This window comes from Somniosus microcephalus, chromosome 6, assembly GCF_052327205.1.
Source record: "Somniosus microcephalus isolate GS21.2 chromosome 6, FLI_Smic_1.0, whole genome shotgun sequence".
NCBI lineage: Eukaryota > Metazoa > Chordata > Chondrichthyes > Squaliformes > Somniosidae > Somniosus > Somniosus microcephalus.
This window is the reverse complement of record NC_140992.1, coordinates 243,325,625-243,336,102: the sequence shown is the minus strand read 5'-3', so window position 1 is coordinate 243,336,102 and position 10,478 is coordinate 243,325,625. Positions and strand designations below refer to the sequence as shown.

The 10,478-nt window shown below is 48.8% G+C and overlaps 1 protein-coding gene across 2 annotated transcripts in view; it reads left to right on the top strand.

The window, feature by feature from the left end:
- The first annotated feature begins 4,938 nt into the window (after positions 1-4,938).
- Positions 4,939-10,478, top strand: part of LOC147116596 (5-hydroxyisourate hydrolase-like) — a 112,233-nt gene continuing 106,693 nt past the window's right edge. The window contains exon 1 of one of the 2 annotated variants that reach the window (XM_085991669.1): positions 4,939-5,045. In XM_085991669.1, the coding sequence (XP_085847795.1) occupies positions 5,010-5,045 (36 nt within the window). In that variant the 5' untranslated portion in view covers positions 4,939-5,009. The remainder of the gene's footprint in view (positions 5,046-10,478) is intronic. The other variant, XM_085991666.1, reaches the window with a different exon arrangement.

Sequence of the window (10,478 nt, the reverse complement as noted above, 5' to 3'; positions counted from 1 at the left end):
AAAAAGGTGACTCAACCGTGGCTAACAAGGGAAATTAGGGATAGCATAAGATCCAAGGAGTGGACATATAAATTGGCCAGGAAAAGCAGCAAACCTGAGGATTGGGAGCAGTTTAGGATTCAGCAAAGGAAGACAAAGGGATTAATTAAGAGGGGGAAAATAGAGTATGAGCGTAAACTTGCAGGGAACATAAAAACTGACTGTAAAAGCTTCTATAGTTATGTGAAGAGAAAAAGATTGGTGAAGTCAAGCATAGGTCCCTTGCAGTCAGAATCAGGGGAATTTATAATGGGGAACAAAGAAATGGCAGACCAATTAAATACATACTTTGGTTCTGTCTTCACAAAGGAGGACACAAATAACCTCCCAGAGATGTCGGGGTACATAGGGTCTAATGAGAGGGAGGAACTGAATGAAATCAATATTTGCAGGGAAATGGTGTTAGGGAAATGGACAGGATTGAAGGCCGATAAATCCTCAGGGCCTGATAATCTACATCCTAGGGTACTTAAGGAAGTGGCCCTAGAAATAGTAGATGCATTGCTGGTCATCTTCCAAAATGCTATAGACTCTGGAACAGTTCCCATGGATTGGAGGGTAGCTAATGTTACCCCACTATTCAAAAAAGGTGGTAGAGAGAAAACGGGGAATTATAGACCGGTAAGCCTGACATCGGTAGTGGGGAAAATGCTAGAGTCCATTATAAAAGATGTAATAGCAGAGCACTTGGAAAACGGTGACAGGGTCGGACAAAGTCAACATGGATTTACAAAAGGTAAATCGTGCTTGACTAATCTACTGGAATTTTTTGAGGATGTAACTGGTAGAATAGATAAGGGAGAACCAGTGGATGTGGTGTATTTGGACTTTCAGAAGGCTTTCGATAAGGTCCTGCATAAGAGATTAACATGTAAAGTTAAAGCACATGGGATTGGGGGCAAGGTACTGTCTTGGATAGAGAACTGGTTGGCAGACAGGAAGCAAAGAGTTGGAATAAACGGGTCTTTTTCCCAGTGGCAGGCAGTGACTAGTGGGGTACCGCAGGGATCAGTCCTAGGACCCCAGCTATTCACAATATATATTAATGATCTAGATGAGGGAACTAGATGTAATATCTCCAAGTTTGGAGACGACACAAAGCTGGGTGTGCGTGTGTGCTGTGAGGAGGATGCCGAGAAAATCCAGTATGATTTGGACAGGTTGGGTGATTATACTGCATCTTCCATGCATCTGCCCAATGTGGATAAATGCGAGGTTATCCACTTTGGTGGCAAAAACAGGAAGGCAGATTATTATCTGAACAGCAATAGATTGGGAGAAGGGGAAGTGCAACGAGACCTGGGTGTCCTTGTGCACCAGTCGCTGAAGGTAAGTATGCAGATGCAGTAGGCAGTTAAGAAGGCAAATGGTATGTTGGCCTTCGTAGCGAGAGGGTTCGAGTACAGGAACAAGGATGTCTTGCTGCAGTTGTACAGGGCCTTGGTGAGACCACAGCTTGAGTATTGTGTGCAGTTTTGGTCGCCCTATTTGAGGAAGGATGTTCTTGCCATGGAGGGAGTGCAGCGAAGATTCACCAGACTGATACCTGGGATGGCAGGAATGACGTACAAGGAGAGATTGGGTCGATTGGGCTTATACTCGCTGGAGTTTAGAAGAATGAGAGGGGATCTCAGTGAAACTTATAAAATTCTAACAGGACTAGACAGATTAGATGCAGGCAGGATGTTCCTGATGGCCGGGGAGTCCAGAACCAGGGGTCACAGTCTAACGATAAGGGGTAAGCCATTTAGGACAGAGATGAGGAGGAATTTCTTCACCCAGAGAGTGGTGAACCTGTGGAATTCTCTACCACAGAAGGCAGTTGATGCCAATTCATTAAATATATTCAAGAAGGAGTTAGATATATTTCTTAAGGCTAAAGGGATCAAGGAATATGGGGAGAAGGCAGGGACAGGGTACTGAGTTTGGATGATCAGCCATGATCTCATTGAATGGCAGAGCAGGCTCGAGGGGCCGAATGGCCTACTCCTGCTCCTATCTTCTATGTTTCCATTTCTATGCATGCCAGAAGGAGGAAAACATGTAAGGATCTTCTTTCTTCTTAGGCAGTCCCTCGGAACCGAGGATGACTTGCTTCCACATTAAAAATGAGTTCGCAGGTGACTGATGAGTCCAGTGCGGGACCTACAATCTCTGTCACAGGTGGGGCAGAGGGTGGTTGAAGGGGCGGGTGGGTGGGGTGCTTGGGTTGACGTGCGCTCCTTGCGCTGCCTGTGCTTGGGATCCGCTTGCTCCCGGCGAAGAGACTCGATGTGTTCGGCGCCTTCCCAGATGCTTCTCCTCCACTTTGTGCGGTCTTGGGCCAGGGATTCCCAGGTGTCGGTGGGGATGTTACACTTTTTCAAGGAGACTTTGAGGGTGTCCTTGAAGCGTTTCCTCCGCCCACCTTAGGCTCTCTTGCCGTGTCGGAGCTCCGAGTAGAGCGCTTGTTTTGGGAGTCTCGTATCGGGCATGCGGACAATGTGACCCATCTATTGGATCTGATTGAGCGTGGTCAAAGATTCGACGTTGGGGATGTTGGCCTGAGCGAGGACACTGATGTTGGTGCGCCTATCCTGCCAATGGATTTGCAGGATCTTGCGGAGGCAGCGTTGGTGGTACCTCTGCAGTGCTTTGAGGTGCCTGCTGTACATGGTCCATATCTCTGAGGCATTAGCAGGGCGGGTATCACTGCTGCTCTGTAGACCATGAGCTTAGTGCCGGGTTTGAGGTCCTGGTCTTCAAACACTCTCTTCCTCAGGCGACCGAAGGCTGCACTGGCACACTGAAGGAGGTGTTGGACTTCGTCGTCGATGTCTGCCCTTGTTGACAGTAGGCTCCCGAGGTATGGAAAGTGGTCCACGTTGTCCAAGGCCTTGTCGTGGATTTTGATAATCAGGAGGCAGCACTGTGTGGCAGGGGCAGGTTGGTAGAGGACCTTTGTCTTACGGATGTTTAGTGTAAGGCCCATGCTCTCGTATGCTTCGGTGAAGGTGTTTATGATGGTTTGGAGTTCGACCTCCGAGTGAGCGCAGACGCAAGCATCGTCTGCATACTGTAATTCGATGACAGAGGATGGGACGACCTTGGATCTGGACTGGAGGCGACGGAGGTTGAACAGTTTCCCATTTGTTCTGTAAATTAGCTCCACTCCAGTGGGGCGCTTACTGAGGGTGAGATGGAGCATTGCAGCAAGGAAGATTGAGAAGAGCGTTGGTGCGATGACACAGCCTTGCTTGACCCCAGTTCGTACGTGAATTGGGTCTGTGTTGGAACCGTTGGTCAGGATGACGGCTTGCATGTCGTCGTGAAGCAGGCGGAGGATAGTGACAAACTTTTGAGGGCAGCCGAATTTGAGGAGGACACTCCATAATCCCTCACGGTTGACAGTGTCGAAGGCCTTTGTGAGATCAAAGAAAGCCATGTACAGTGATTGGTGCTGTTCCCTGCATTTCTCTTGTAATTGACGTGCAGTGAAGATCATATCCATTGTGCCCCTTAGTGGGCGGAATCCGCATTGCGATTCTGGGAGGAGCTCTTCGGCCACTGGGAGAATGCGATTGAGGAGGATTCTTGCGATGACTTTCCCTGTGGCAGATAGCAGGGAAACTCCTCTGTAATTACCGCAATCGGACTTGTCACCTTTCTTGAAGATGGTCACAATTACGGCATCTCTGAGATCCCCTGGCATGCTCTCCTCCTGCCAGATAAGAGAAATGAGTTCATGAATTCACGCCAGTAGTGCTTCTCCGCCATGCTTTAGTGCCTCGGCAGGGATTCCATCTGCTCCTGAGGCCTCGTTGTTCTTCAGTTGTCGGATGGCCTTTTCAACCTCATGCCGGGCTGGTGTTGTGCTGAGATGGTGGTGGGTAGCATGCTGTGGGATGGAGTTGAGGACACTCGTGTCGAAGACAGAGTCGTGGTTAAGGAGATGTTCGAAGTGCTCCTTCCAGCGGGCACTGACTGCTTCCCTGTCCTTGATGAGTACCTCTCCGTTCATTAAATATATTCAAGAAGGAGTTAGATATATTTCTTAAGGCTAAAGGGATCAAGGGATATGGGGAGAAGGCAGGGATAGGGTACTGAGTTTGGATGATCAGCCATGATCTCATTGAATGGCGGAGCAGGCTTGAGGGGCCAAATGGCCTACTCCTGCTCCTATCTTCTATGTTTCTATTTCTATGCATGCCAGAAGGAGGAAAACATGTAAGGATACCAGCATCTTGTATCCTTTCAGCCCCGCTTCTGACCAATGGCTCAGCCACGCCCCTGCCAAGAATGGCCTGCACTGTCTCCTCCAACGGGGTGAGGTGGGGTGAGGCTAGGAATGGGAGAGGTGCCTCGTGATTGGTACAGATTGTTGGTAGGTGCATGATTGGAGTGGGGGAGTCGTGCATTGAGCAGTGTGTGAGGCTAGTGGTGCAGTTGATAGGAGACGGATGATGCATTCACTGACTTTGACCAGTGGTCTGAGGTCATGAAGCTTCTTTGAGCACTGGAGCCAGGTGGTGGGGGGTGACACTGCTGGCAGGGACGGTCTCGGTGACGTACTCCCACATCCTTCTTTCTGGAGGGCCTCCTGGCCCCTGTGGGCAGAGGACCTCTCTTGCAGCACAAGCTGGGGTGCTGCGTGCGAGACCCTGGGTGCCCCTTCCCTGGCTTGCTGAACCATTTGTGTTAGTGCTGAAGCACTTTTCCCATTTTGAGGTTCGGAAGGGAATTCAGCATTAAGTGCTGAAGACTCCCATTTGGGACTTTTTTTAATGTTCATTTTTTTTTTAAAGGCAGTAAGGGCTGAAAACTGCATTTTTTCACTTCATTTTAATTTTTATTGGTTCTGAACGCATTGCCCTTTTAAGTCATAGCCCTTTTAATTACCCACAATGCCTACAATTACCCACAAATTCTACTGCCTCGCTCCCACAGGCTGTTAGAGACTGAAACGCTTCAGGACGGGAACTTTGACCTCCATGCCTGCACTAATGCCACCAGGAGGGCTTTACACAGTAAGTTAGCACTGGGCTAAAAATCTTTAGCCCCCAGCGCGACCTTTTCTCCAGTAGCGCTTCGTCTGTTTTCAGTGGCCATTAACCCGAGTTGCCGGTGCGTGGCGGCCACGAATTTTCCCCCCTGTGTTTTTATGTGTGAGCCTAGGCACTGAGTGTTGATAAGATATTAAACCATGGGGGAACTGTCACAGCAGCTTTCCTCATCCTAAGTGTAGAAATACAAGCCCCGATTATAACCTGGGTGGAGAGGGGAAGCGTGAGGCCGGCGGGCAGGAGGGGGACGAGTGCAGCAGGAGGTCACCACAAGGGACCCGAGCAAACGGTCCCCAGCAGTCAGGCAAGTGGATTCAGGAGGATCTCATTTGAATTTTCTTACTGTGTTTCCCGCTCAGCAGCCAGGCAGATTGCTGGACAAGGCCGCGGCCGGGGATCTGAGAGTGGGGTGTGGGGGAGGGAGAGATCGGGGGTGGGGTGGGAGATCGTGGAGGGGTGGGGGGAGGTCGCAGGGTGAGTGTTGAGTCTGTGTTCCAGATATACTTCTTTTGAAGAACTGGACACAGACAACAGGAAAAACTTAAACAGGTCTTTACTACTTGAAGGTCAAGGTTGAACTGCTTTACAAATTACTACACAGAGCTTATATACCGGTGTGGTCACCACCGGTACTACAATATACAGTAGCAAGAGAAAGTAGTCCATCTTAAGGTAGTTCTCTTAAGGTGGTACAGGTTACATACACCACAATTCCTCCCTTTTTAGCTTAACAGTGTACACCCCAATTTAAACATAACATGGATAACATATATACAACCTTCATGCAACTGTTCAAAGATTCAGTCTCTGAGGAGGCCTCCTGATCCAAGTTGGATAACGCCTTTCAGGGTTCTCTGATTCTGGTTGCTGGGGTGACTCCTCTAATTGATCTCTTATGGATTGAACATCCTCATGTACGTTCGCGTTTGAGGTAGATGCTACAGGTTCAATAATTTCTTCCACTGGTGTCTCTGCCGTAGCCATGGGTTCGACCCTTGTTTTCGATTCTACAAGTTGGTCAGCATGACGTCGTATTACGTTTTCACCAATCTCTACCGTGTACATCAGGGGTCCTTGTCTGGCACGAATTGTTCCAGATTGCCATTTCTCATTCTTATAGTCCCGGGCTAACACTGGTTGCCCTATTTCGAAACTCCGAGTGGTCTTGTTATTTACATGCTGGAACTGTTTGTTTTCGGCTTCCCTACGCACATTTGGTTTTAACAAATCCAACCTGGACCGCAACCTCCTGTTATAAAACATCATGGCAGGACTTTGATTTGTCACTGCATGTGTGGCGTTTCGATATGCCATTAGGAAATTGTCCACCTTGTGTTGTAGTGGAATATGGTCTTCGCTCATGGCCTTTATCGCCTTTTTGAACATTTGTACAAATCTCTTGGCCAACCCATTTGTAGCCGGATGATATGGGGCAGATGTATAGTGTTTCACCCCATTCTTCTTCATGAATTTCTGGAATTCTTCTGACACGAACTGCGGTCCGTTGTCTGAACATATCTGTTCTGGCAATCCATTTCTTGCAAATATGGTTCTTGGAACTGCGATCGTCTTTTCCGAGGTAGTGGTCGCCATCTTAATCACTTCTGGCCATTTAGAATGTGCGTCTACCGCTATCAAAAACAGACCTGCAAAGTCGATATATACACGCTGCCATGGGGTTGAAGGCCATTCCCATGGATGCAGCGGTGCAATTGGAGGTGCATTTTGAACTTTTTGGCACCCTGAGCAGCTTTTAGTCAGATCCTCTATTTGTCGATACCTGGCCACCACACATAAGCCCTAACAAGGCTTTTCATCTTGACTCCCCCCCCCCCCCCCCCCCCAGATGACCTTCATGCAGTTCCTTTAGAACTCTCTCCCTTAATTTAGGAGGAATAATCACCCTTGTTCCATACATCAATGTTCCTTGACAAACGGACAGCTGTTCTTGTCTGGCTGAGAATGCCGCTAACAGTGGTTCGCCATGTGCTGGCCATCCCTTCACTGTCAATTCGTAGACCCGAGACAGTGTCGGGTCGTTCCTGGTCTCTCTCTCAATACTCGCATTGGTGACTGGCAAACATTCGATGATGGTCGAGTGAAATAACTCAACAGGGTCAACTGTCGGTGCCTCTTCCGCTGTAGGTAGTGGCAGGCGCGACAGCCCATCAGCATTACCATGTTGCTTTGTACCTTTGAATTCGATCTCATATTGATGTGCCCCTAGGAAAAGGGACCATCTCTGGAGCCTCTGCGCTGTCATCACCGAAACACCCTTCTTAGGGTTAAAAATGGAAACCAACGGCTGGTGGCCTGTCAGCAGCGTAAACTTTTGGCCTTGCAGGTAATGATTAAATTTTTTTACTCCCCACACGAGGCTGAGAGCCTCCCTATCTATCTGAGCATAGTTGCGCTCAGCGGAGGTCAATGATCTGGATGCGAACGCGACTGGTCTTTCCAAGCCATTTGGCAACTTATGTGATAGCACTGCCCCAACACCATATGGAGAAGCATCACAAGCTAAATGAATAGGCAGCGTTGGGTTAAAGTGAGCCAACACTTCCTTAGAGGTGATCAATGCCTTGCTTTTGTGAAAAGCCCGCTTACAGTCCTCGCTCCACTTCCATGGCACTCCCTTTTGTAAAAGAGCGTTCAGCGGGTGTAGCACCGTGGATAAATTTGGCAGAAACTTATGGTAATAGTTAATCAACCCTAGGAACGACCTCAACTGGGATACATTTTCCGGAGCGGGAGCCATCACAACAGCTTCGATCTTGTCAGGTGACTTGTGAAGCCCCTCCTGGTCAATGACGTGACCACAGTACGAGATTCGCTTCTGAAAGAACTCACATTTCTGGCGATTAACTCGAAGTCCATACTCTTTTTCAATCTGGTGAGCACCTGTTCCAAATTAGCAAGGTGTTCCTCATCATCATCTCCTGTAATGAGAATGTCGTCCAGATAGCATTGTGTGCCAGGAATTCCCTGTAATACCTGCTCCATGGCCCTCTGCCAAATCGCTGGAGCCGATGCCACTCCAAAAACCAGTCTATTATACCGATATAAGCCCTTATGCGTGTTGATCGTGAGATACTGGCGTGACGCTTCATCAACTTCCATCTGTAAGTACGCCTGCGCCAGGTCTATCTTGAAGTGTTTCCCGCCAGACAACGAAGCGAAGATATCCTCAATCCGCGGAAGCGGATATTGCACCGTGTGAAGAACCGGATTAACAGTGATCTTGAAATCGCCACAGATGCGAACCTTCCCCGGTTCCCCCGGCTTGTTGCTCAATGAACGCTTCATGACAGGAACAATGGGCGTGGCCCATTCGCTCCAGTCCACCTTTGACAGTACTCCTGAACGTTCTAGCCCTTCCAGCTCAGCTTCCACAGCAGGTCGTATCGCATAAGGTACCGGTCTGGCTTTGAAAAATTTCAGGTTTGCATGTTCTTCAACCTTTATGTTTGCCGTAATTCCTTTCAGTGTTCCCAGTCCCTGTTGGAACACCTCCTTAGCATCGTCCAATATTCTGGACAGTCGTTTAGGTTTGACATCGTCCTTTTTAGCGGAATCTACAGTTAGTGCTTTTAAGGAATGCCAGTCCATATTTATTCTCCTGATCCATTCCCGTCCCAGTAGTGGTGGACCTCCCTCAGGTAACACATACAAGTCCATTCCTTTGCTTTCTTTACCCTTGTGGACCACCTTTACTTTTATCTTTCCGATGGGGTACACTCTTTGCCCCGTGTATGTTTTTAATACAATCTCCGTATCCCTTAGGGGAATGTGTGAGAATAACCTTTTGTAATCTTGCTTATTCATGACCGTCAATGCCGATCCCGTGTCCAATTCCATCTTCACTTGGACTCCTGCTATCTGGAGTGTAACCCAAATAGTTTGGTGGTCTGCTGTGTTACCCACATTATGTATTCTTAGACAACCCAGTTCCTTACTGCTGGAGTCTGAATCAGTCTTCTGTTCATCCGAACTGTTCTCTGTCACCTTGTGTACTTTTTTGTACTTCTTCTGTGGTGACTTTTTGTTGCTGGTCTTCTTTCCTGACCGGCATACTTTCGCTATGTGACCGAGTCTGCCACATTTTCTGCATTCTTGATCTTTGAACCAGCACTGGTTCTGATCGTGCGTTGTCCTTCCGCAACGATAGCACTTTACTGCACCCAATGCCATTTGATTGGTGCTGAGTTCCGATGGCCTTAGCTGCATTTCCGCGGTGCCTCGTGCTGCCGCCTCGTGCGTTGCTGCAATGGTGACAGCTTTATCTAGCGTAAGGTCCTTTTCCTCTAGCAGTCGCTTCTGAGTTCCTTCTTTTAATAGTCCACACACGAACTTGTATCTCAGAGCATCTGCTAGTCCTGTACCAAACTGACAGTACTTTGATAGCTTGCGCAGTTCAATTAAGAATTCAGCGTTGCTTTCCTCTTTCAGCTGCGTTCTTCTGTAAAATTTAAATTGTTCCGCTATCAGCAGCGGCGTGGGGTTTAAATGCTCTTGCAGGATAGTAACAATATTCGCGAAAGTCTTATCCGCCAGTTTATCTGGTGTTACAAGGTGCCTTAATAACCCGTACGTCTTCGCACCCATCGAGTTTAATAGGGTTAGTGCTTTCTTTTCAGCCGGTATCTCATTTGCTGTACAATAAACTTCAATACGCTCCACATAAGTGGCCCAATCTTCGACATCGCTATCAAAAGCAGTGATGTTACCGTTTTTAGGCATCCTTGTAAGTTTCTAAGTATTATTTATTTATTTATTTATTTATTCAAAATGGCGGCTTCCCGCGCTTGGCGGCTTTTCCCGCGCTTGTCTTCTTCCTGCGCCGACTAAAATGGCGGCTTCCCGCACTTGTCTTCTTCCTGCGCCGACTAAAATGGCGGCTTCCCGCGCTTGGCTTCTTCCCCCGCTGGCTACAATGGCGATTACCGCACTGTTGCCGTTCTCGCCTCCCAGCGGTCCTTAATTTCCCCCGACGCTGCTGCTTTTACTCCCCGCTGTCCTCGTGGGTATTAGCGCTTCCTTTCTTGCTGCGCGTCTATTCCGATTGCAGCCCGGCCCTTTACACCGGCTGCGGTCGAGTTCTCCGCCCTTTTTCCTCCGGTCTCGCCCCCCCCCCTTCTCCACTGACAACGCGGCCGACTTTCTGCCCGTGTCGCTAGATCGGCTTACCCACCGCCGTGGAAGAAGGATGATCACTGCCTGTCGCTGATGGTGTACTTCGTGGTCAGCAATTCCAACCCGGGTTCTCGATGCCTCCCGTGCGAATGCGGTGCTCAGCAGGATGATGAGGGCGGATGCCTCTTCTCGACGCCCGTTCTGGGGACGAAGCTGCCTTGGATGCAATTGCCGCTGGGTAAGATCGACTCGTCGCCACTGTTG